The 25,048-nt window shown below is 33.1% G+C and overlaps 3 protein-coding genes across 3 annotated transcripts; 1 reads left to right on the forward strand and 2 right to left on the reverse strand.

Moving 5' to 3' along the window:
- Nucleotides 1-1,674: 1,674 nt before the first annotated feature.
- On the reverse strand, nucleotides 1,675-23,564 carry LOC139491248 (uncharacterized). Its single transcript, XM_071278775.1, has 2 exons — nucleotides 22,745-23,564; nucleotides 1,675-6,482 (listed from the first exon to the last, which is right to left on the reverse strand). Exon 1 carries the CDS (start codon nucleotides 23,489-23,491, stop codon nucleotides 23,003-23,005), a length of 489 nt encoding a protein of 162 aa, XP_071134876.1. The 5' UTR covers nucleotides 23,492-23,564; the 3' UTR covers nucleotides 1,675-6,482; nucleotides 22,745-23,002.
- On the forward strand, nucleotides 8,015-14,484 carry LOC139492781 (uncharacterized). The gene is made up of 3 exons (XM_071280932.1): nucleotides 8,015-12,524; nucleotides 13,156-13,278; nucleotides 14,292-14,484. The coding sequence occupies exons 1-3, from the start codon at nucleotides 8,095-8,097 to the stop codon at nucleotides 14,482-14,484; spliced, it is 4,746 nt and encodes a 1,581-aa protein (XP_071137033.1). The 5' UTR covers nucleotides 8,015-8,094.
- LOC139492782 (zinc finger protein 57-like) lies at nucleotides 16,174-16,794 on the reverse strand. The gene has a single exon (XM_071280933.1). The coding sequence runs from the start codon at nucleotides 16,792-16,794 to the stop codon at nucleotides 16,174-16,176; it is 621 nt and encodes a 206-aa protein (XP_071137034.1).
- Nucleotides 23,565-25,048: the final 1,484 nt, after the last annotated feature.

Consider the following 25,048-nt stretch of genomic DNA (forward strand, 5'->3'; position numbering starts at 1 on the left):
AATGGATCTGCTGGTTATAGATATTTTTTTATAACTTTCATTATTGTGACGACGCGCTATCAAATTCAGATTAATTTATAAATGAAGTTGTATATAAATTTTTGGTCATAAACACAAATCTTTTAAACAGTTTGACGAGTGCGTCAATGTTACAATAGTCTGTTTACTGTAAGTTACTAAGCATGTCCCGTTTCATCTGTCATTTATGGAAACTAATTCACCCCTTTCTGAGACATTCATTTTTATTTCACCATCAGATATGGAGCTACATTTGTAACTAAAGGAAAACTCTCAAATTAAAGAAAGACATGATATACTGAAAAATGTATATTTATATATTGGGAATTTATTTTTGTTTCCAAACAGAATTATAAGGTTATGTATAAGTGCCTCCGTTCACTGCACAATTGTAAATTGTCTTCCTAAAGACCAGCAAAAATAAATGGCACAAGTTCACGTAGTCATAAAAAAAGTCGTATAATTTACGTTATTTAACAAAATCAGAAATACGGAATATTATATGTGAATGGTTAGGAAATCCGTTTCCCCTACATGTTTTAAAAGTCAAAGAAAAATGTTTTCCCTGATACAAACGTTTTAAGAACCAGCTTTGTGTAACCAGAGACAAATCGAGCGACGACTGGATATAAGGAAGTTAATATGTTTACTCTGATTTGAAATTATCTTTTAGAACTTTTTTTAGTAATTGATAACCTGTGTTGTTTATGGGTAATAGGTGAAATGTTGCATGATCCCTCTAAATGACAGCAAAGGCCGTTTCCCAGACGATTTTCATTTGTACACTGCTAAAAACTGTCAGGTCCTGGCCATGGTATATTTTGGAGAAATTTTTTTTTACTGATTTTTACTAAAAAAAATATTCTGTGTGTGTGCCATTGCAAGAAATAGTTTTGCTCGTTATTTTGTCATATTAAAAAAATTCTCAACAAAATGTTCCCGTTTAAACTGTACTCGAAAAAAGTTTGGAATGTGAAACGGACGAAGACATATTCTAACAGAAGTACAAATACCAGTTCTCCCTTTTGTGTATAATATGAGAAAACATTTCAAAGTTATTGGTTGAATTCAAATCCCTCACACATACGGTACACATTGTAGTCCGAAAAAATAAAGGACTTCATTCCTACCAAACACCATTTTAATTGTTTACCAGTATGTTTCTTTTAGTTTTGGGTAAAATTGTAAAGGAAATAATACTATCAAGACGTATTTCCATAAATCTTTTTTTCTGTTCTGACTTTGAAGAAATGACTACTTTTCTACTTAATTAAGTTTGTCGATAACGTAGCTAATTTTGACGGTAAAGAAACATCAATTCGATCACTTCTCTGTTACGTGCTGTATGTGTAAAAATATAGTTTTTAACTTTGATTCCGCTTACATATAAAGTCTATAAATGCCAGCAAAATAACATTTTTTTTTCTATTTTCAAGCGGCAGCAACAAATTCACTATATTTCTGGTACCGGTCAAAATAACCATTTCTACAGAAATAGGCTATTTTGCCGGCTTGGATCAATTAAGATATTTTAATCAGAGCCGACAAAATAGCCACTGCCTAAAAATAAACATGTAACCTAATCATTCATTCATTCATTCACCTAATTACTCCTGATCCCGGCTCGCTACATGTCAACGTATATTTAAGATAAGATAAGATAAATACGTTTATTGCAATAAGCACAATTATGCTATAGCACATTTAAATACGACATTATCATGTGTAAGCAACATGAAATTTATATTAATACATAGGTATACAAAACTGCAGAGAACATAATTAACAATATGAACATTTTGTTAATGAAAAAGACAATTAGATGCACATATATAACTGCGTTAATATGAAAGTTCTGGGTTTCCAACTTTCACGCAAAAAACACATCAAATTGTAAATAACAGTTTTTGTTTGAACTTGTAGTAGTGAATACAGTTTGTTGATATTTGGCCATGTATGATAATGTTTTGAGAAGTATTGAAGTCTATACTGTCTATATGCTAGACAAACCATAATAAAATGATATTCGTCCTCTATACATTGCATAGTACAACATTTACAAATTCTATCCTCCCTTCGTTGTTTTATGTAACGACCAGTTTCCATATTTAGTTTTAATACACCAAATCTTAATAAAGACAACATTTTAACATTGATATTTTTCAATACATATTGTTCCATCTTAAAACCTGTTTTTATCATTTTGTACAATATTAGTTTGTCAGAGCTCTCTACAGACTCACGCCAGCTCTGATAAAATTGACCTAACAGACGTTCATTCAAAATGTCAAAGTTTACATTAACATTCTCTTGTGCATACCATAAATAATTAAATCCAAGTTGAAAAAGTAAATTACGAACATTTGTGGCCCAATTTTCTTTACCATTATTACAGTCAGCAACTAGAACTTGATATATTTCATATACAATATCTGGTTTCTTGTTTATAATATTAACCCAGTATTTCAACAACTTTTGTTTCCTAGTAACATACATAGGTAAATGACCAAGATCGCCAATAATACAACAGACAGGCGTGTTTTTGGGTACTTTTAAAACAAATCTACAAAATTTCTTATGTACAGTTTCGATTTCTTTTGCATGATGAAAACCCCATACTTCAGAGGCGTAGTTTAAAATAGACATAACTAGACTGTCAAACATAGCACATTGTTGTTCTGGTGAAATATAATTAGATCTTAATGAGTTGAACAATGCTGCAAGCGCTCTACTTCCCTGTCCCGCTAGGTGTTTTTGAGTTTGTTGAAATTTACCGTTGTAATGTAGAAGAACTCCAAGGTATACATAGTGCTCGACTACTTTTAGTTCCGTATTGTCATAATGCCATGAATGGTTTACTCTTTGCCATCCTTTACGAAAAACTACAACTTCTGTTTTATCCTTATTAACCCCAATTTTCCATTTTGTACAGTAGACGAATAATTTATCTAAAAGAAACTGGAGAGCTTGCGGTGTTTTTCCAAATAGCACAGTGTCATCAGCGAATAACAACAAATATATCAAATATCCATTAAGGCTTATGTAATCACTAGTTCTATTATCATTCATACGTAGATCATCAGCAATGTCATTTATAAAAAATATGAAAAGTAGAGGAGACAAGGGTTCGCCTTGTTTTACACCAATATTATTACAAAAAACATCTGAAAGTAATCCATCGCATTTAACGCGAATGTTCACAATTGCATATACTGACTGCACCATGGAAACAAACTTGCTACTAATTCCACTATTGAAAAGCTTATACCAAAGTATGCGACGGTCGACATTGTCAAAAGCTTTACAAAAGTCCACGAATGCTGAATACAGTTTTTCCTTTTGCGACAAGGTTGTTGATATTATTCCATGATGAATAAAAACAGCGTCGACAGTTGATTTTTGGCGACGAAATCCAAACTGGTTTGCTAAAAGAATCTCATTATCTTCGGCCCAACAAAGTAAACGATTATTCAAAATTGAAGTAAAGATCTTTGAAAATACACTAATCAATATGATTGGCCTATAGTTATTAGGGTTTGAAAGATCCCCTTTCTTTGGTACAGGTATAGCAATTCCTTCTATCCAATTATCGGGGTATATACTAAATTCAAAAAGTTTATTAAACAAAACTGTTAAAAATGTTGAAAATAGTTGAGAATCTGATAAAAACATTTCTCCACTGATTTCATCTGTTCCTGTACTTTTACCACGCTTTAGTTTTTTAATAGCAGATTCAATTTCAGATTCAGTAAATTCGTTATCTAAATCGTCTAAGTGAAGATTCTCCGAACGAATGTTGTCTATTAACGTTTTAACTTCTTCTGATAAATCACCAGGTTCCGCACCAAGAAAGTTTTTAAAATGTTAAAAAATGTCTTTTGCATCGGCCGCGCATCTAGATCGACCCTTAGGTCTAACTTTTGACCAGAATTCTCTAGGATTCACTTTAGCCAATCGAGTTAGGTCCTGTCCACGTACACGTTTATATCGTGTTTTCGCTTTTCGTTTAACTTTGTTGTATTCGTTTCTTGTTGACACGTATAATTGTCTATTGGGATTGCTTGGGTAGCGCTGAAAACGGTTCCGTGCTTGGTGAAATTCACTTCTAAACAGTTTACATGAGTGATCGAACCAATCATTTGTACTAAGTTTATGTTTACTTAAATGTTTTTGAACAGATGTTTTACCAAAAACAGTAAGCGCGCATTTAAATATAACATCGGTGATCACATTTACGGCGTTGTTCGCACTCTCATTGTCATTTATGTTGTTTACTAGTTCCAACAGATTAGTTTGTTTCTCCCGTAATGCTTGCGTGTAATCGCTAACTTTCTCATTATCCCACTTTAAATATGTATAATGGTTTGAAGAATGTTCCTCATCATACGTTCGATTAGTCTGAATTTCATAAAATAAAGGCGAATGGTCAGAAAATTCATTATGTTCCAGAACTTTAAAATTCTCAACCAATTTATAATCACATGGACAAGTTAACAGATAATCATTCACACTTCTTCCGTTTGAAGTACAAAATGTAAATTGTCCAGCCATATCGTTTCGTAGTCTACCATTACATATAGTTAAACCCGTGTTATGACACATTTGGACAAGCTTTCGACCAAACTTATTTACTGTTGTATCCTTTGAACATCTTGGAGGAGTAATGGGATTTTCATCATGCACTACACTACTAACATATCTATCTAAATTATCAAAACCTAGCCAATCATCTAGTAACCCAACTCTACTATTAAAATCACCACAAACAAGTATACTTCCTTTTTCTCTTTACTCAAAAACAATATTTTCTATTAATTCAAAAAAGTCACAGTCATTTACATTATAATATGAGGACTTCTCATGGGGTATGTACACAAAACATATGTAAATATCAGTATCATTATGAAAAAAAAATCCTTTTTTAACTTTATCAATAAAATACCATTTTCAATTTCCTTGACTATTTCAATACCTTTCATAATATATGGTTTACAGTAAAAACATATTCCACCCTCGTTTCTGACCCCTATATTATTACATCTACCAAATGACGATAAATTTTCAAAATTATTTAAGTGTGGCTTATTACTGCCCTTTGACCATGATTCACAAAGAAATAATAAATCATAATCATTAACAAAATTTAAAAAGTCATTGTCATCGATACAAGAAATAATACCACGAATGTTCCAACTTAAACACTTGATATTTCGAGAATGCTCTCTGCGTGTATCCTATGGACCAACAGATTCTTTACCTGCTACGAACAGTTTGTCTCTCACAAAATATGCCTTTATATTGTTTTCTTTAAGTGCTCTAAGTTTCGGCAGTAGATTTTTTCTTCTTTTCAAAATTTCAACTAGCAATTGTTCGGATATACCAAAATTCGTGTCTTTAAGATTAACAGCGCTTTTACGGATTTCTTGTTTCTGAAAATAGTTTGAAAACTTCACCAATAACGGGCGGATTCTGTCCCCCTCTTTTCCAATTCTGGAAGCATTTTTTATGTTTATTTTCCTCTCATTTTCTACTATATTCAAATTTTCTTTGAAAAAAAACATGTAAGTTATTAACACAGTCTTCACCTTCCATCTCAGGTATATTATAAAAAAACAAGATTGTTTTTCATTTCTTTCATCTGTATGTCAATCATAAGTTCTTCTTTCATTTTAACGCTTTCGTCCTTCACCTTTTTTCGAGTCAGGTCAATTTCGTTCTTTTGTTCAGATATTTGTTTATTGAAACTTTTTACATTTTCTGATTGTGAATTGATTTTATCATTTACTTCTTTGATTTTAGTGTCAAGTTCTAATATTTTTTTGTTCTCTGATCATCGAAGCAATCACTGAAATGTTGAGTAGCATGTTCAACCTCCCCAATCTCTGACTTAAAATCTGTGTTTCATATTTAACTTTAGTCACTTTACTATTCATATTATTCACAATGTATTCAGTGTTGTCAAGTTTATTCAGCCTACTGTCAATATTTTTCCATTTTCAAAAATAAATCGTCAACCCACGGAGGTTTCTGTGCCATACTAGTTGGTGACATTCGTTGCATAGTTGACTGATAGGATGAGTTTGGAGTTGAACAATATTGCGGTTGAATTTGTTGCATTGTTTGTGATGGGGCGACATATTGTAACTGCTGGTTCATCGGGTAAAACAAGCTATGATCTTGCACCATTTGCGATGAATGTGGATGACCAGTGTTTTGTTTGTTACATCTGACATAACGGGTGTGTTGGGTGTACTCGATTTGTTCAATTTACCTTCAATGTTACTTTCAATCTTTTTCACTTCATTACTCTTACTTTTTGGCTTTTTTCGTTTTCTCCTTGTCGTCTTTTTAATGTCCGATTCACTTAATGTATTATCACTGCTCACATTTTTACGTTTTCCGCTCATATTAGTTCATAGTTCTTAAATTTACAAACGTATATTTGTTCCTAATAATATTTGTTCCTGAAGGAATCAATATTATAATAATATTTGTTCTGCGGAAATTATGTCATGGAATATTTTTCCTTCTGTATTATATTTGTTCTCCTGGGGCCTGTTTATCGAAGCTCTCTTATGATTAGGACGTGTCCTAAGACCAACTTAGGACACATCTTAGTCCTAAGTGGGTTTATCAAATATGTCTCAACTTCACAGTGTAGATACTATTCTGTACGCTATCCGGAAGTCGCGATTTTCGAAGCGATGACTACCAACTGGCCAACAGGACGGTTTTGCCTACGGTGACTTTTCTCGTCATTTGTTTACACCTATACCTATAAAGAGCTTTGAACATCTTCAAGGTATGTAAAGCATCATAAATATGTGTAACTTTAACAAAAACATGCAGTAGAATATAAAATATACGTGTGCATCATACCAACTTCAGAGAAAAAAGTGAAATCGATGGCCAATTTTGCTCTCGTAGTACAAAACAAATAACATTTTATTGCAAATATTTGCATCAGTTTAAAGTTCAATATATACTGTTTCAATATTCGTTTCGTATTTAAGTAGAACATTCGTATTTCCCATAAAAAATATGTTTTCCTTGAGGATCCCAAAATAAATTACTGTACGATCAGTCCATAACTGACTGTATTCTAGTAGCGATTTCAAATATTTTTACTGTATGACCAGTCGTGATTTTGAAGAAAAAAACAAAGGCAATTTGAAGGTATCTACGTATTTATATGATATTATGAACTGTCCAGGGAACTTTGCAGTGTAATATCGTTCATCAGACAATATAAATATAGATATGATGATTTTTGTAGACTGCAAAATAATTGTATTTTTGTTCCGTCAGTCTTGTTTAAAATCAAACGCCTAAAAAGCAATACTTGATTTACTTGTGGACTTTGTAATAGTGTATAGTTGCAGTTATCTTTTTAGCTATAACATTTTAAAAGACTATTTACACCGTCCGCCGAAACATTCAGGTTAAACGTTGATATTAGTCGACCCTGAGAAAAACTTTGGGATGGGGTGAAAAGGAGGCACATTATTAATATCTACTGACTTTGTTATTTGAAAATTGGTAATGAAATGAACATGTTAAATTCAAATCAATATAGAATCATATTCAAAACAGTGTGGTCCTGGCCATTGATTGACGACCTAAATTATCCCATTGACTGGGACAGATTAAGTGAACCTTTGACGGTAACGACCTTTGCTCACTTCTTACTTATTATAGAATTTAAACTGTGTGGTCACCATAGGTTCTTAACGCCTTTAATAATAAAATAATTCGAAAAATTATTCACGAATAACCTTTATGTTTTGATTTATTATTGATATAAATCAACACATCGTAATAATTATTCCGGATTAGTTTTTCGAATTACTTTATTTAGGTGTTGAGAACCTTATGTGACCCCACAGATTCAGTGTCTTTAACAAGTACATAGTGAGCAGTGATTGTTACCGACAAACGTTCACCAAATCTGTCCCAGTCAATGGGATAATTTAGGTCGTGAATCAATGGCCAGGACCACACTGTTTTGAATATGATTCTAAATGCTGTAATGCATTCAAGTATACGAAAGATATATTTCTTTTTCAGGATAATCCAATGACAGAGTTTCGGTGTTTTTATTGTACAAATGTACGGTCAAGAAATTTTGCAGAAATGGTAGATCATTGCATAATTCGTCATGATTCAGAAGAATTAAAGTTGAAAGTGGCAACACGTGTTTCATCATCTACTACAAATGTCCGAACTAAAAACTTCAAGATAATACCTGCTGAAATTAAGAAGGACAATAAATTCATAATTCCCCAATGTGAATCATACACACTTAATATATGTAACATTTCTTCGGAACTGTTGTCACCTGTAAAGAAGAAATGTGGAACAGAATCTGAACAGAATGACACTGAAAGCATATCATTAACACAAAAACTTAGTTCTGTTTCAATTAAAGATAACAGCCATATTCTCGTAAATAGCAGTAACGATTCCGCCAATGATCATGAAAGTATGGTTACGAGTTCGGAAATGTCAACAAGGCATACACAGACTGAAGATTCGGCTGTCATAAATCTAAATGAGACAAACACAAATGATCAAGTGTTATTAAAAGAAATTTTACAGTTAGTTCCTACAGTACTTGAAAATTTGAAAAGTTGCAATAAACAAGATATGTATGTGAAGTTCCATACATTGATAAACGAGAACAAGCTTCCTATGAATAACATTGCTTTCCTGCTTTTCTCAGACGTCGTTGAATGGTTCTCAAAAAGTAACACACATGCAATGAGATATTCACAAGATGTTAAACAGTTCTGGAAAGTTGGACATGAACTTTTTAAAGGAAAATTTCTCCGTTTTATGGCAGGATGGAAAAACCAAGGTCAGGAAGCCAAAGGTCATACAAAGCCAGATGAATCGGTTATCAACTTCGCAGTTCCAGATAGAAAATATCTAGACAGCACCGAGTTATCACATAAACTAAAAAACATACAGCCTGGAATATTGGACGAAATGATCGAGTTGATTTATGATGATAGCTGCTGTCTTTCTAAGACATTTAAACTATGCGTAGATGGAAAGAAAATAAACCATGGCGCACAAAATCAAGTATACGGCGATGTTAATCTTTGGGGATACGAAGGTCCACCAACTCTTCAGGATTGTAAAGACAAACTCAGCATAGACAAGAAGCTTGTAGAAGACTTCACTGAAATATTAAACAAGATTGAAAAAAGAGATATTTATGATTTGTATCATACACCAGAACACCTGAAAAATGATATTTCAAGAGTAGCAAAACAAATGATCTGTAATTTAAGTCAAAGACTGCGAAAATTGCGAACAGTGAAACAGTCGAAGGTAATTGCTCTAGAAAAGCTAAAGGTTACGTGTATCAATGATGCTATGAAAGCAAAATATTCCTATGCTCTAAGTGCAATAAAAACTTTCATATTTAAGCTAGACTTATGCATAAGTAGACTATTGAGAGTAATTGATTCGGTAGGCCACGCAACTTCCGTCTGTAATGGTGTTCAAACATTTTATAACAAAGGAGACGCTTGCGATTTATCAATTCAGCAGAATTACGTCTGTTTGACTGGCTTGAAAGTCGAAGGGGATATCCAAAACTTAAACACGTCACTCATTAAACAAAGATCAGATGAATGGCATTCTATTAGGAAAACCGCTAAAGTAACCGGAAGTACCGCTCACCAAGCACTAGGATTGTCAGGACTTAAGAAATTACAAGAACATTTTGAATACGTCTTTCATCAAAAAGACAGACCAGATTTTTCGGAGGATGCCCAAAAGAGAATGAAATATGGAACCGACAATGAAATTAATGCCATAGGAACTCTTGTTTCTAAGATATTGCCAATCTTTTATCCGAACTTCTCATTTGTGGAGGAGGGTTGTGAGGTAGTATGTGACAAAGATGAAACATTTCTCATTGTCAGTCCAGATGGTAGTGCTAGATACTTTAATTCAGAAAACTACAAGCCATCTGATGCAGTTGCTCTTGCTATAGAAATCAAGTGTCCCTATCCAAATAAACTGTATACAACTCCAGTTTATTACAAGATGCCTTGGTATTACGTGATACAGGTTTTATCTGAAATGTATGTATTGAATGCAAGTAGCTTGCTATTCCTATGCTACAGTACCGATAGTACAACCGTCTGTGTTGCAAACTTTGACGAAGAGCTGTGGAATGAAATACTGGCAAAACTAAAAACAATATACGGTACTGAGAAGCCAGTAATGCCAAAAAAACTACCAGATGAACTAAAGACAATAAAAGAAAAAATCAAAACCTACTGTGACAATAAAGTACAGTTTCTGGCTGAAATCCCATCTTGTCAAGTAAATAGAGAATGTAAACACGAACATTCATCAGTGGAAAGTGAGAAGATAGGTCGGAATTGTCATACAAGTTGTTTAGATTCAGTAAAACCTCATACCAAACATGATGTTACAACTTTACAGATGACAACGATTGAAATCAACAGTTGTTTAGACCAAGCGTACTCGCTTGAAAGGCACCTTGCTAGCGAAGTACTTATATTTCTTATTTCAGATTTAGATCGAATTCACGAGAGAGAGAAGCAACACTCAACCCCGGTCGGTTTCAGCATGAAGGGTTACAGTTTAACCTCATCTGTAATGCGAAAGATGATCGATGATACTTTGCAAAGATGTTACCTTAATGGCTTATATACACCTGTTGTCTCGTTTGATGGACAGTGGTCCCAGTTGGCAGTTAGATCGAGTAATGGACACCCACTCACCATTCTTCAGTTACAGAAAGACGTTTTTAGAGAATCGAAAAAAATGAGTAAATCAGAAATTGTTCGCAGCATAAAAAACACTAACATAGTCAAAGCCAAATCTTTAAATGAACTGATAGAACAGACCTTAGTTGAACAAAAATTCCGAAAGAACGAGGAACATAATAATTTTTATTCTCTCATAGTTTCACAGAACAACCGACAAGACTCAAGGTTATACAAAACATCTCCAAACGTTTTGAAATTTCTTAGATCGAAAATCTCATTAAATGAAGAATCAACTGAAGTAGAAGAGGAAGAAGCTACTTCTAAAACTGTACTAGATGCGCTGCCACCACAGATTGCGGAAACAGTTGATGAAAACATGATATCTGAAATAGACAGTGTTTGTACAAATTCAAAACTAGACACTTGTACTCACATTTCATTAGATATGACAGACTCGTTAAATGATATATTTGAAGATAATTTATCAGAAAAAATAACAGAATCAATGGAAGTTGATGTTTCTGATCCGATAGATACGTCTGCTACATCTACAGAGCTGAACGACAGTCCTATGAGTTTTCTAACAGCTTCTGACTTTGAAAGAATGTTGTCAGCTATAGTCTTAGATAAAAAAGTGAGTGCTATAAAGTGGCAAAGTTTGAAGGTTGAAGACTTTGCAAACTATTTTGAATTGCACGATGGAATAGGCAAGAAATTCACGAGGCATGAGTTACAAATTTGTGTGAGAACCATATCACAGAAACTGAAGACTGAAAGTATCCAATTTACCTTGTCATGGCCGAAAGCTAAATTGATAGAATTGCTTTTTCAATGTGTTTCTTCTCCATTGTCTCTCAAAAAAAAGTTGTTAGGAAAGAAAAAAGAAAAAAAGATGCTTTCACTAAAGAAGATGTGTATAATAGAAATCGACAAATTTCCAAAGCATATTCTAAACATTATTTATGCCGAACATATTTTTCCTGGTAGATTTACTGACTGGCAACAACACTCTCCATTTGCCAAGAAAACTCTTATTTCAGGAATTGAACAAGCCGTGACATGGTATTCAATGCCTGAATACATTCCAGAACGATACATGTATCAGTTCAATCTTCTTGACTGTCATCACTTGTTTGTGAATGCGAGAGTGAAGTGCTGTAGTACTGGAATAGACGCGTGTGGGATAAAAAAAGAAGCTTGGATCAAAGTTGCGAAAAATAGCAATGTCAATGGTTGTGGCCTTAGCCTAGCATTAGTCGAGGATTTAGTTGACAAACAGAGCAATGGATTCGCACAAAAAACTTTTTCTGAAGACGTAGAAAAAGCTTTGCATTCAAATGGGGATTTTAATGAAGCCCTTTTCTGTCGGCTGATAAGAGAGTGGTATGCGGCTGAAGATGACCCAGGAATTGATGTTATAGATAGAATTAAACGCAGACTCCGCTTTAGAGATTGGCTTTTGAAGGACATTAACTTCATGCAGTTTCCACCCCCTGGATTGCATGTGAAAGGAATACCACATATAATGTTTGAGGGTTTATTAACAAATATAGAACGCCGAATTCAGATCATTCCATTTGTTAAGTCGGGAAGTTATAACTCACGAGCATTGGGTAGTTTAGAAGCTGAGAACTTTTTTGGGGCGTTCCAAGACTTAGACCCTAAAGGTAGTGGTATTATTAGACCAGATGATGTACCAGCAGCAATAAGAACAGCATGTGACCTGATTGGTACAAGACTTGATCCCAATAGGTAAGTGTGTTTAGACACAAAAAAAAACATATTTTCAACCTTTCAAAAATGGAAGGGATATATTTATAGGTTTATTTATTTTCAAATTTTAACTTCATATAAATAGGAAGATGTGGTATGAGTGCCAATCAGACAACTCTCCATACAAGTCACAATGTATTTAAAGTTAAAAATATAGGTCATAGTACTTCCTTCAACACGGAGTCTTACCTCACATCGAACATCAAGCTATAAAGGCCCCCAAAATGACCAGTTAAACACAATTGAAACAGGAAAAACTAACAGTCTCACATTTTTACAAAACAAAAAACGATTTGAAACGTATAAAAGGGATGTGAACTTGAGTCAAACTGATTATTTTGTTTTTTTGATATAGGAAGATGTGGTGTGAGTGCCAATGAGACGAACTCTCCATCCAAATAACAATTTATAAAAGTAAACCATTATAGGTCATTGTACGGCCTTCAACACGGAGCCTTGGCTCACACCGAACAAAAAGCTAAAAGGGCACCAAAATTACTAGTGTAAAACCATTCAAACGAGAATACTAACGGTCATATATTTGCACAAATAACATTAAAACAAAGTACTTGCTTTTGTCTAATATATGTAATTTAAAAATCAATTTTAGGAAATTTGCCATGCACACCAGTCGAGCCAAGGTTTACCCTGTACATGAGTTAGAAAAGCAGCAAATCACAAGTTTGAATATACCTTACATAACACCAACATACGTAGAATCAATCGTTCCAAGGCAAGTTATTTAAACCTTTATACAGAAACATATTGTTGCAACCACTTTCTTTTAATAACATGACTATCTCACAATAATGAGTTATCTCCTCTGCTTATTGTGAGATAACAAGTCACAGATTTGAAAGAGTTCATAATAACGAATTGAAACCTCATAGTTTTATCTCATTACTATGTGATGATATCTCATATCTATTAAGTATTAGATGATATACATGTACCATAACTTTAATATGGTATCTCATATAAATACTAGATGTATTTGCATGGTTGTAAATTATCATGATTTTTTTTTCATGATTAAAAGAGTGCATTATATAATTAAGAGTTGTGACTATCTCACTATATGAGATAATATTTAACTTTATGAGATATCATCTCAGTAATATGACTTTTTTTTATCTCATTATTAATAAACTATGAGTTGTTGTTATGATGTCATAACTATGGATTTGTACTTTACAGACTATGTGGAAAGATAGAGATTTAACGATATATACAAGCCCTTAATCATCTTGAATACAGAAGGGTAACCAATCTATGCAACAAGCCTAATAAATGGCCACGACAAAATAATCCAGTTGATCAAAAATAAAACACATTTAAAACTTTATCTAAATATTCAACATGGTTGTGTGAGTACAGATTTCGATGTCAGCAAATGCCGTTTTGAAGGCCGTATAGAAGCCTATAATTGTTAACTTTATTTCCATTATGTCTTGGATGGAGAGAAGTCTGATTGGCACTCATTCCACATCTTCTTATTCATATTCAAAAAGAGACAACCACATGCCTGAACCAATTTTCTAACCTGACTGGGACAAACTAAAATAGGAAGGAATTAGACAAGTTTGGTTAAGTTCAAAATTTCCCACTAAGTATCGACGTATAAATAGCTGGTACGAACACGCAGTCACTTTGATATAAAAATAGATCATAAAAGATCTGTAATGAACAGCTAAGATATTCACCAATCATCTGTTTTATAATTTTGTTTTGTTTTATCAATTACAGAAATCACACATTTGATTCACCGGAAAGGGCAAAAAGATCCTATGGAAAGCGGAAAAGGGGAGAAATAAGTGACCCGTCCATGTCAAGTAGAGGTGCAAGACCAATAAGACAGCATCATCGTTGTGATGAGTCCAAAATATTACCTCATGTAAGAATGGGATTGGACATAACTGAAAATGAAATCACAACTTGAAGCACTATCAAATGCTTATATGACTATTTAGACGATTGAATGTAAAGCTAAGAGCCTAATTATTATGTGAATTACAATGCATACCTTTGTGTTTTTTTTTTATTGTTTTTGATGGTGTTGTTTATGGTGGCATATATCTGCCGCTACTTGTCACTTAGTTGCGTCGTCTTAATAAGCTAAATAAGTCGACTTGCCAGTTAATTAAGTTATTTGTCAAATAATAAAATGAAACTATTTTGTCGAAAATCAAAATTTCTTTAGTGTTTTTGCCCAATTATGACGACTTTTATATATCTGACAAGTGCACTTAATAAAGTGGCAAGTAGACTTAATTAAGCGTCAAGTAGACTTAATTAAGTTACAAGAAGACAAGTGTTACCTGACAAGTCGATTTGTGTATCTACAAGTTTATTTGTCAATTAACAAATTCTGCTTGTAACTTTATATGGTCTACTTATCACTTAGTTAAGTCTACTTGTCACTTACTTTAGTGTACTTGTTAGATATATAAGTATGTTTTACATGTCATTAGGACGACTAAACTAAGTGAAAATTAGGGGCAAATATATGCCACCATCATGATCACATAGTGTTAAAGCAATATTTGCAGAATATATCTATTTCATAGAATTTTGAAATATGCCACTGAAAATAATTTGTATTACTAGAATATATGTTGTCCCCCTTTTCAACCAGGTGTGATAATCATAATCTTGAATGAACTCTTAATAACACATCATTTTCCCAGTTGAACAGAAGCTCTAAACTTCTAATAAAAAAAATAAGTTTATCATGCGATGGTATGTTATCAGTTTCGTGAGTGTAAAGAAACACTAGCGTTGTTATTCCAAAAGTTTATTCCAAAACATCAAACACAACAAATGTAGACAAATTTAAATGCTGCCATATAATGTTTACAATTGTAATGTAAATAAAAAATAACAAATAGCCATGGTCAGTAAAGGACCTCAATGTGATAAATAAACAAGAACAAAGTATAAAAAATGATTTTAACAAAGCACATGTTCTTTGTGGTAAATTATTTAGGTGAGTGTAAAGAAACACTAGCGTTCTTATTCCAAAAGTTTATTCCAAAACATCAAATACAACAAATGTAGACAAATTTAAATGCTGCCATATAATGTTTACAATTGTAAATAAAAAATAACAAATAGCCATGGTCAGTAAAGGACCTCAATGTGATAAATAAACAAGAACAAAGTATAAAAAATGATTTTAACAAAGCACATGTTCTTTGTGGTAAATTATTTAGGTGAGTGTAAAGAAACACTAGCGTTCTTATTCCAAAAGTTTATTCCAAAACATCAAATACAACAAATGTAGACAAATTTAAATGCTGCCATATAATGTTTACAATTGTAAATAAAAAATAACAAATAGCCATGGTCAGTAAAGGACCTCAATGTGATAAATAAACAAGAACAAAGTATAAAAAATGATTTTAACAAAGCACATGTTCTTTGTGGTAAATTATTTAGGTGAGTGTAAAGAAACACTAGCGTTCTTATTCCAAAAGTTTATTCCAAAACATCAAACACAACAAATGTAAACAAATTTAAATGCTGCCATATAATGTGTACAATTGTAAATAAAAAAATAACAAATAGCCATGGTCAGTAAAGGACCTCAATGTGATAAATAAACAAGAACGAAGTGTAAAAAATCAATCTAACAATGCACATGTTCTTTGTGGTATCTTAAACTTGATCTCCACTTATACGATTTTCCACATAAATCACACTTGAGTTCTCTTCCACCATGTACTGCAAGGAAATGTTCCTTTAAAGATTTCTGTGAATTGCATGAAGCTCCGCATCCTTCTTTGCTACATATGATGATACTTGTCTCATTAGTGTGAACGGATGTGATATGTTGTTTCAATGTTTCTTTGTACGCAAAAGTCTTGTCACACACATCACATCGGTGTCTAAGCACTGGCTCATGTGTTGTTATATGCCCTCTATAGTTCCAGAGCGTGTTAAAGCCTCTGTCACACACTTTACACTTAAACCTAAACTCTTGAGTATGTTTACCCTTATAATGAAAATTTAGTCCACTAGCTGTCTTAAAAACCATGCCACATTGATCACACAAGTACATTGTAAAATGTTTAGTTTCTGCATTATTTGGAGCATGGGCATTTTGCGTGTGTCTTTTCACATTTTGTTTGTATTTACTGGAATAGCTACAAAAAGTGCAACAATGCATGAAAGATGGTTCTGTTTCCACTTCTTCTTCTTCTACTTCCAAGCTTTCATCTACCGCGTTTACAATAAAAGAGTCAACCATTTTCCTACAAGAAAGACAGTTTTGATTAAAAAAGAGAACACAAGTCATCGATTTAATTGGTTCGCATACACTAAAAACATTTTCTCTAATCAATTTTTTTCTATACTTTGGATATACGTATGAACCGGCATGTACATGCGGACTTTGTAGCGTTATTACGTCGACTGCGCAAGCAGATGCGAAATTTAGGGATCACTTTCCGTCGTATGTCTCGTCGTGTTAAAAAAAATCGTCCTAAAAACGTTGGACATAATTTGGATATTTGGTTTAATGGTTCAAAGCTTTACAACATTGTGTAGCAATTTTATAGTCGGGCTCATTAATGTATTGTTGAAAATTGTAGTTTCGTGGATAGCTATTTCTCGACGAATTCAATGGAAGACCCACATCTAAGTTTACGGTTTTTCATTTCACATATTTCTTATTATTTATAAATCAAAAATGCATGTCTCTCATCTAGAGGTTTATCTCCCGTTATGTATTTTGCTATAAGGGAGCTACCATTTGATTTTTATGGGGGAGCTAAGAAGAAATTTGCAAAAAAAGGCAGAACAGGATTTTGAGTTAAAAAAAAAGGCAGGATGAGTAACTTGGCCAAAAAAATAGGCAGGATGACATTTGTTGTAAAAAAGTCAGGATTAGCTAAGAAAAAAAAGGCAGGACCGAATAGACTGAAAAATAAAAAGGCAGGATAGAGATTACAAATAAAAAAAAAAGCAGGACTCAATTTTTCATCCTAGCCCCCCCTCCCCTAGTTTTATTAATATACGGTAAGTTTAGGAAAGTTGCGTATAGTGAATGGGTACCACCCAATAAGGGACGACATCAAAAGATCAATGTAAGATAAAAAACTTAATTCAAATAGTTTGGGGGTGGGGGGGGGGGGTTGAACGGCTGCAAGATTTGGTTATCCGACATTGATTTTTACATATATCCCTATTGGTAAATCAATGTTTCCCAAATTAAGTTAAGAGGGGGGGTGGGGGGATCAGTGAAAAAAATATGTGAATTAAGTTTTTTATCCTTCATTGAACTTTTGATGTCGTCCCTTATAACACACCGAATCAATTGCAAAATCAAATCAAATTATGCACTATTTCTTTCAACAGTTTTGTTTAGTTTAAAATTATACAAAAGCAAGAATGTGTCCAAAGTACATGGATGCCCCACTCGCACTATCATTTTCTATGTTTAGTGGACCATGAAATTGGGTTAAAAACTCTAATTTGGCATTTAAATTTGAAAGATCATATCATAGGGAACATGTGTACTAAAACTACCTTGACCACAAACTTAAACCTGAAGCGGGACGAACGGACGAACAGACAAATGAACAAACAGACGGACGAAGGGACCCACAGACCAGAAAACATAATGCCCCTCTACTATCGTAGGTGGGGCATAAAAACTTTGATGATATCAAAGGTAGAAGATCTTATAATATTTTAAGGTAGTGGAAAAGCCCTTATCACGGAAGGAGAAAACAGTGAGTTTTCTAAAAAATGAAAATAAGAGGTGCACAATTGAATTAAATGATAAAGAATCTAAAAAAGATTCATAAAGTTAAGTGTCTGAAGGAATTTGTGGATATAAAATAGATACGCCCAATATAAAGCTATGGCAAAGTCCGTATTTGAGATATAAAAACATGAAAAATATTTTCACCAAAAAATAGAAATAGAAGGTGCATATTTGCATTAATTAATTAAAAATGGAGCAATTTCAGAACTTTAATAATTGGTTTAGGAGGTGGTGTTGGAAATACCTGATAGGTGCCCCATATAATGCATAGTCCGTATCTTATACAAAGAACCCCCATAAAAGATGTTTACTTAAGTTCGAAATAGACGGTGCACAATACAGTCATTGTAATTTATGATAAGGAATCCGGAGAGATTAATTAAGTCATATAAGTGACGGATAAAAAAAGGAGATCCGGCGGATTGAAACCCTTTTTAACTATCAATGCATTTGTATGGGAACATATATTTGGAATCCCCTTTTCTCCTGGATTGGACCCTCTCTCAATTTAAAAATGGCTGGAAACCCCATTGTATATTAAGTGGTAAATGAGGAGATGCACTTACAAAACCGGCCAAACATAGTATAACTGTCCAACGAACGAACGGAAAGACGGCCTTCATTATCATTATAAACCCCCGCAAAGTGTTGTACAATAGGGTGTCACCAGGGGCGGATTAAGGGGGGGCAGGGGGCCCGGCCCCTTTTTGGGAAAAAAATTGTTTGCTTATATACGGAATCACTGAAGCGTGACTGGAGCGGGCCCCCTCTTAGGTCAGTCAGTGGGCCCCCACTTATGAAAAATCCTGGATCCGCCACTGGTCACAGAAATAGGTCTACTCCCAAAACAAAGTGAAGTACTTGTGATCAATTATAGGCTATAGTACAGCCTCGAATATGTGTAAATACATGCATTTTTGTATTACAATTAAATCTGTGCGTTTGTACAATTTTAAGTACAACGGAGGACAATTCTGAAACTTATACATACAACAAACCTTCCTCTTGTTTTAACAACATTTAAACATCCTTATACTGAATGTAGTAAGTCGAGTACACCCTATTAAGCTAAACATGTTTCATATAAGTTTTCACGATGTTAATTTATTGAAATATATTTGTGTTATTTCGAAAAATGACACCTTCTAAATGTATCGTAAATAACTTTGAAATCACTACTAGAATACAGTGAAATAAAGATTTTAACAACATTTAACATCCTTATACTGAATGTAGTAAGTCGAGTACACCCTATTAAGCTAAACATGTTTCATATAAGTTTTCAGGATGTGAATTTATTGAAATATATTTGTGTTATTTAGAAAAATGACGCCTTCTAAATGTATCGTAAATAACTTTGAAATCACTACTAGAATACAGTGAAATAACGACTGATCATACAGTTTCAAAATATACAAGCGAGACTGATCGTACAGTGAGAAATTCAAACAAGTGTTATTTTCTTATTTCTGGCTTCAAAGATCTGGTTGAAACTTTTACCACCACTTGAAATATATTTCATTTAGTTAATTAAGTCTGGTATTTACGTTAATTTGTACACTAAGAGGGTAAAAAGGTTATTTTTAGGTTCACAGACTGATTGTCCTTAGTGATGCACTTGAAAATCTATTGATTAAGACAGAGATACGAATAATGAATGTGCTAAATTTAATTCTAAACCATTTGAGAATATCGTTGTCAGCTGAATTAATCATTCAGCAATGTACAGATGATCCACTTACCGTTTAATTTAGTATATCCATCAAATTTCACATGCTATCCAAAAAGTTCTCGCTTCGAAAATCGCGACTTCCGGATAGCGTACAGAATAGTATCTACACTGTGAACTTAGGAAAATCTTAGGAATTGTCCTAACTTTAGGATACCAATTTAGGTGTCTTAAGATGGTCCTAACTTTAGAAAATATTCAATTTCGCCTTTTGATCATTTTCACACGTATTATTCTTTTTACCATTAGTAAAATAGTTGTAATAATACAGATTTATATGAAAAATGCACGAGATTTGTCTTTGGACTGTTAAATATTGAAACCTTGACACTTCGAATTCAACTCACTCAAAAACATGTAATGATTTTTACCGATTATATATCCAGTTTACAATTAGTTTGTTAAATTTTTATATAATACGTAGTTATTATTTTTGTCTTATGTTTTGGTTTATACAGTTTAAATGTACAAATATTATACAATAATCATTTATTATCTTTAATGTAACACTAATAATAAGTTTCTAATTAACTATATTTTAAAAAAACTAAATTATTGATAAAGTATGATATCATATTGTATTTTTTCATATCTAATTTGTATTTTCTTTTCCGCCAATACTTAGGACATCGGTTAGGAGGTCCTAGCTAAGATATTCCTAAGATAGCTTCGATGTGCATGCTGAGACATGTCGTAAGTCGGTCCTAACTTTATCCTAAATTCTGTCCTAAGAAATTCTTAGGACGGAACTTAGGACAGTTTCGATAAACAGTACCCTGATATTAGGAACTTATCTTATAAGTTGATGAGTATAACAAATGTTTCTATTATGCTGAAGTTTAGTTTACACCTGATTGATTATTAAACAAATCAAAACAGATTTTAAATGCTGATTATATTCTAAACCAAAACAGATTAAATGCTAATTATTTGATTATTATTTAGAACATACTCACCCCTTCTCGTCCAATGAAAAGTCAGTTTTTGCCCTCTAATTTTCATAGTACATGGTTTTCCATGCACTATGAAATGCTATACATGAATGACTTTTCATTGTCAGTTAATTATGAAAGTGAACTCTTAATAGCTGCACTAACGAAGTGTACAATCCCCTTAGGCATTTTCCTTGGGAAAATAGCCTACTTAATAGTTATCCCACAAGGACGCGGTGTGTCAGTGTAAGATCACCCCGATGGCCGGAGGCCAGATGGTGATCTAACACTGACACACCAAGTCCGAATGGGATAACTATTTTACATCCCAGCTGTTTTAGATTAGACGGAAAACCATTTACAATTCATAAAATCTAGTTTAGAATGCCACACAACCATCATAATATACTTTATATATTACTATATGATGTATACCCTTAATGACCCTCAAAGACGATGAGTAGATGTCAAATAATGTCAACTCGCCCCACTTGCCAATCGGCCCACACTATATTGCCACTTTATAAAAAATCGCCCCTCTCTTGTTTACCGACTCGCCCCACTTTTGAAAAAGTGTAAAATCAAGTTGAACAATCAGTCTGAAAACTCACTTATTCATGTTATTAACGAAAAAGGTTTAAACCCCACTGAATAAAGGTTTGACAACTCGCCCACTTATAAAAAGATCTTGCTTTCATTTAAGTATGTCAAATTACTCTTAACTTGATCCAGTCGTCCTGGTGTAGTGGTATGTGTCGTGGCTTGATATGCTAAAGGTCTCGAGTTCGAATCCCAGCATATACACTGGATTTTCTCTACGTGAATTTTGATAGATAGTCTTTTCCGTATAATTGATTATAAGTTTTATAGTGGATTTGACATTACCGCCAAAATGTTACAGAACAAAGGAAAGCATGCATAACAAAGAAACTCAAACTGGGGTGATCTGGCTCAGACCAAAGGAGCTGGGATGTAATAACAATAGATCTATTCAATTTACACTTGTTTCAGACATAGAAACTGTGAAGTATAACAATAGAGCTGGTGTGTAATGATTAGAAACGAAAGAGCAAAGATTAAAATAAAAATATTTTGAATTTTGCAAAATTTCATGCATTTTTTAATGGTACACATATATAGAATACACAAAAAGATAATAAGGATAAATAAAATGATATTTATTTCATTTATATACCTTACATTTGAGGGAATTATTTTCTTTTTCTATTAAAAAACACATTGCCAGACTGCTGATATATAGCAAAGGATTGTTTTCGGAGAAACACAATACATTTAAATTTATCTATAAAAAGTAAACATATAATGTTGTATGGTCTGAATTCAAATTTCATACAGAGAGTTTCATATTTATAAAAAAAAAATCAAATTTCAAAAAGGGGATTTATATAACATTGTGTTGCTTTTAATAATAAAAAAAAATCTAAAGATATATGCTATAAGTATTAAATTTTACCTGAAGCAGAAGAAAAACAATTTATCCATCACAAACTATGTCAGTGCTATTTCATTTCATCCATTGAAATGACCATTACCTATGTATTATATTTAGTTCATTATAAAAAGTGAACTCTTATTTAGGTTTGAATATTACAATGGGAAAGGATAGTTTTGTAAGGTCACTCGAAAGTGTGAATATGTTCTGAATTGGTCAGACAATACTTGGTCATGTTTTATGAAGATTTAAGCCCAAGGCTTGTCTAACCTATAAGTAAAATGAAAAATGTTAATATGAGTTAGATATATTCACCTGTACATAACACCTGATGATGATGTATGGGTTTTTCTGTCCGGCTATCCTTTATGGGTATTGCGGACTTTCTACTTATTGTCTGGTTCTGCTGACCGTTTAGCTTTTACTTTGCTTCTAGGAGTGTGATAAGGCGTATCTGGCCGTTCCAAGATCAAAAGAGCTGATGTAACTGCCTCTGGAGATGGCATCAATAGTGGCGATGTGTGAGGTGGTGTTGTCCGGAGCAACTCGGGATCGTCTAGGTCGAATCCCTCGTCATAGTCGATCCGGCATCGCTTGCCTCTGTCTTTGGTTGGCTGGAGGTAGTATTGGCGATGGCATGCCTTCCTGGGGTTGTACGGACTGATGACTTGTGTCCGTCTTGATGCAAATGCCCTCAGGTTCCCCTTGATACTTTGTGGGTACTATCTCCCTGCTTCCATCTCGTGCTGTTGTGGCTTCTGTTTGTTGGTTCTGGTCTACCTTGGTGGTGTGTGGTAAGACCTCAGCCGATGTTGCAGCAGTGCTTTTGGCCTGCACCCACTGGTTGTAACGCTTGGCGTCCCTTGTCCTGGTGGATGGTGGCTTACTTTTCAGGGCCGGCTTGGCTTTACTGGAGTGTGCCTCTGGTTCCTTAGCCTTTGTCTTGGTCCACGTCAGCTGTACTGACACCTGGTCAGAACTTGCGGGAAAATTCCAGACAGGTTCTTTTCCAGTTAACTTCATGGCTGCTAGTAGTGCATTCAATTCATCTGGTATTTCCATTATGATTGTCCAAAAAGTTAGTGAGTTGTGTTCAGCTGTGTTCAGTACGAATACTTCAACGTGACACCTGATTGTGTATGAGAAAATATTTATGTTTTTAAATGATGGGACATATGTTGAAGGTTAGTAATAATGTTTATTATAACAAGTTCAGCTGTGAAATATAAATGTTAATTCTAATGAGAAAAGTATCATTTAAAGGTCAAATATGCATACCAGTGAATGTCGATAATTCAGAAATGATTATTCAATGTCTACAACATTGGGAACAATAAACAAGAGAAGAGTTCATTCTCAAAAAATATTAAAAAAGAACTAAAAGATAGCTTTGAAAATATTTTCTTTGAAAAATTAAAATTAACTAATGAAACCAGTAAAATATTCTTGTACAGTAAGATAAAAACAAAATATGAAATAGATAAATACATTTTTAAAAATAGTTTTGAAAATAGAAAATTATTATGTAAAATGCGAGTAAGTGACCATTTCTTGGAAATAGAGAGGGGTAGATATAAAAGAATTCAAAGAGAAAATAGAATATGTAAACAGTGTAATATAAATGCGGTTGAAGATGAAACCCACTTTTTCTTAAAATGTAAAATTAATAAATCTTTACGTAATCAGCTTGAAAAAGATATAAATAATATATGTCCAGAATACTTTACATTGTCTGAAACAGATAGATTACAATTAATTCTATCTTCATTTGATATTATGCAGCTTACTGTTCCGTTCATTAAAAAGTCATTTGCACTGAGGGGAGTGGATACAACACCTGCATAAATATTACTGTTTTATCATTTATATATGATGTTTAATATGTTCATTTTTCCATTGTGTATATTGTATTGTATTGTTTGTATCTGCCTTCAACCCCCAGGGGTATAAATGTGCATTTCATGAATAAATTATTCCCCATATTCATGATACCTGTTCTTATAATAAATGTAAATACCAATTTACCATTTCGGCAGTAGTAATGGAAAGAATATAATAATATTTTTGGGTCGGAAAAGATATTATATAATATTTTTTCCAATCAGGAATAAATATTACATAATATTTTTTCCATTCGGAATAATTATTACATAATCCTTTTCCCAATCGGGAATACATATTTCATAATACCTTTTCCAAGTTTTTGGAGAAAAAAATAATTTGTTTTGACCCTGAGAAAAAAAATTGTTTGTTTCACCCTTATCTGCTACTATATGTAATGCTAAAATTGAAAGAAAAAAATTGTTTTCGACTTGTCGCCAAAAAAATAGATTGTTTTTCGCCTGAGACTAGTTTTCAAAGAAAAACAAAAGTTTGTCCGTGAAAAAAAATCCATAGCCCCCCCCCCCTCCCCCAGAAAATCAAATGGTTGCTGTCTAATACTTTTTCCTATCGGAATAATTATTACAAAATATTTTTTCCATTTTCTTTTCTTCATTTTAATGAATGATATGTCAAAAATTTAATATATAAATGATAAGTCAAATTGTAATACCAGTCATAAGACAAAATTTCCACCATAATATTTATTCCAAAGATAATTTATTATGTAATAAAACT

Source organism: Mytilus edulis, chromosome 10 (genome assembly GCF_963676685.1).
Source record: "Mytilus edulis chromosome 10, xbMytEdul2.2, whole genome shotgun sequence".
Lineage (NCBI taxonomy): Eukaryota > Metazoa > Mollusca > Bivalvia > Mytilida > Mytilidae > Mytilus > Mytilus edulis.

Excerpts from the sequence above, each read along its gene's own strand:
- LOC139491248 (XM_071278775.1), bottom strand. The coding sequence starts at position 23,491 with ATGGAAATACCAGATGAATTGAATGCACTACTAGCAGCCATGAAGTTA.
- LOC139492782 (XM_071280933.1), bottom strand. The coding sequence starts at position 16,794 with ATGGTTGACTCTTTTATTGTAAACGCGGTAGATGAAAGCTTGGAAGTA.
- LOC139492781 (XM_071280932.1), top strand. The coding sequence starts at position 8,095 with ATGACAGAGTTTCGGTGTTTTTATTGTACAAATGTACGGTCAAGAAAT. Across the intron at positions 12,525-13,155 it reads ACAAGACTTGATCCCAATAG|GAAATTTGCCATGCACACCA; the intron begins GTAAGTGTGTTT and ends AATCAATTTTAG. Across the intron at positions 13,279-14,291 it reads GTAGAATCAATCGTTCCAAG|AAATCACACATTTGATTCAC; the intron begins GCAAGTTATTTA and ends TATCAATTACAG.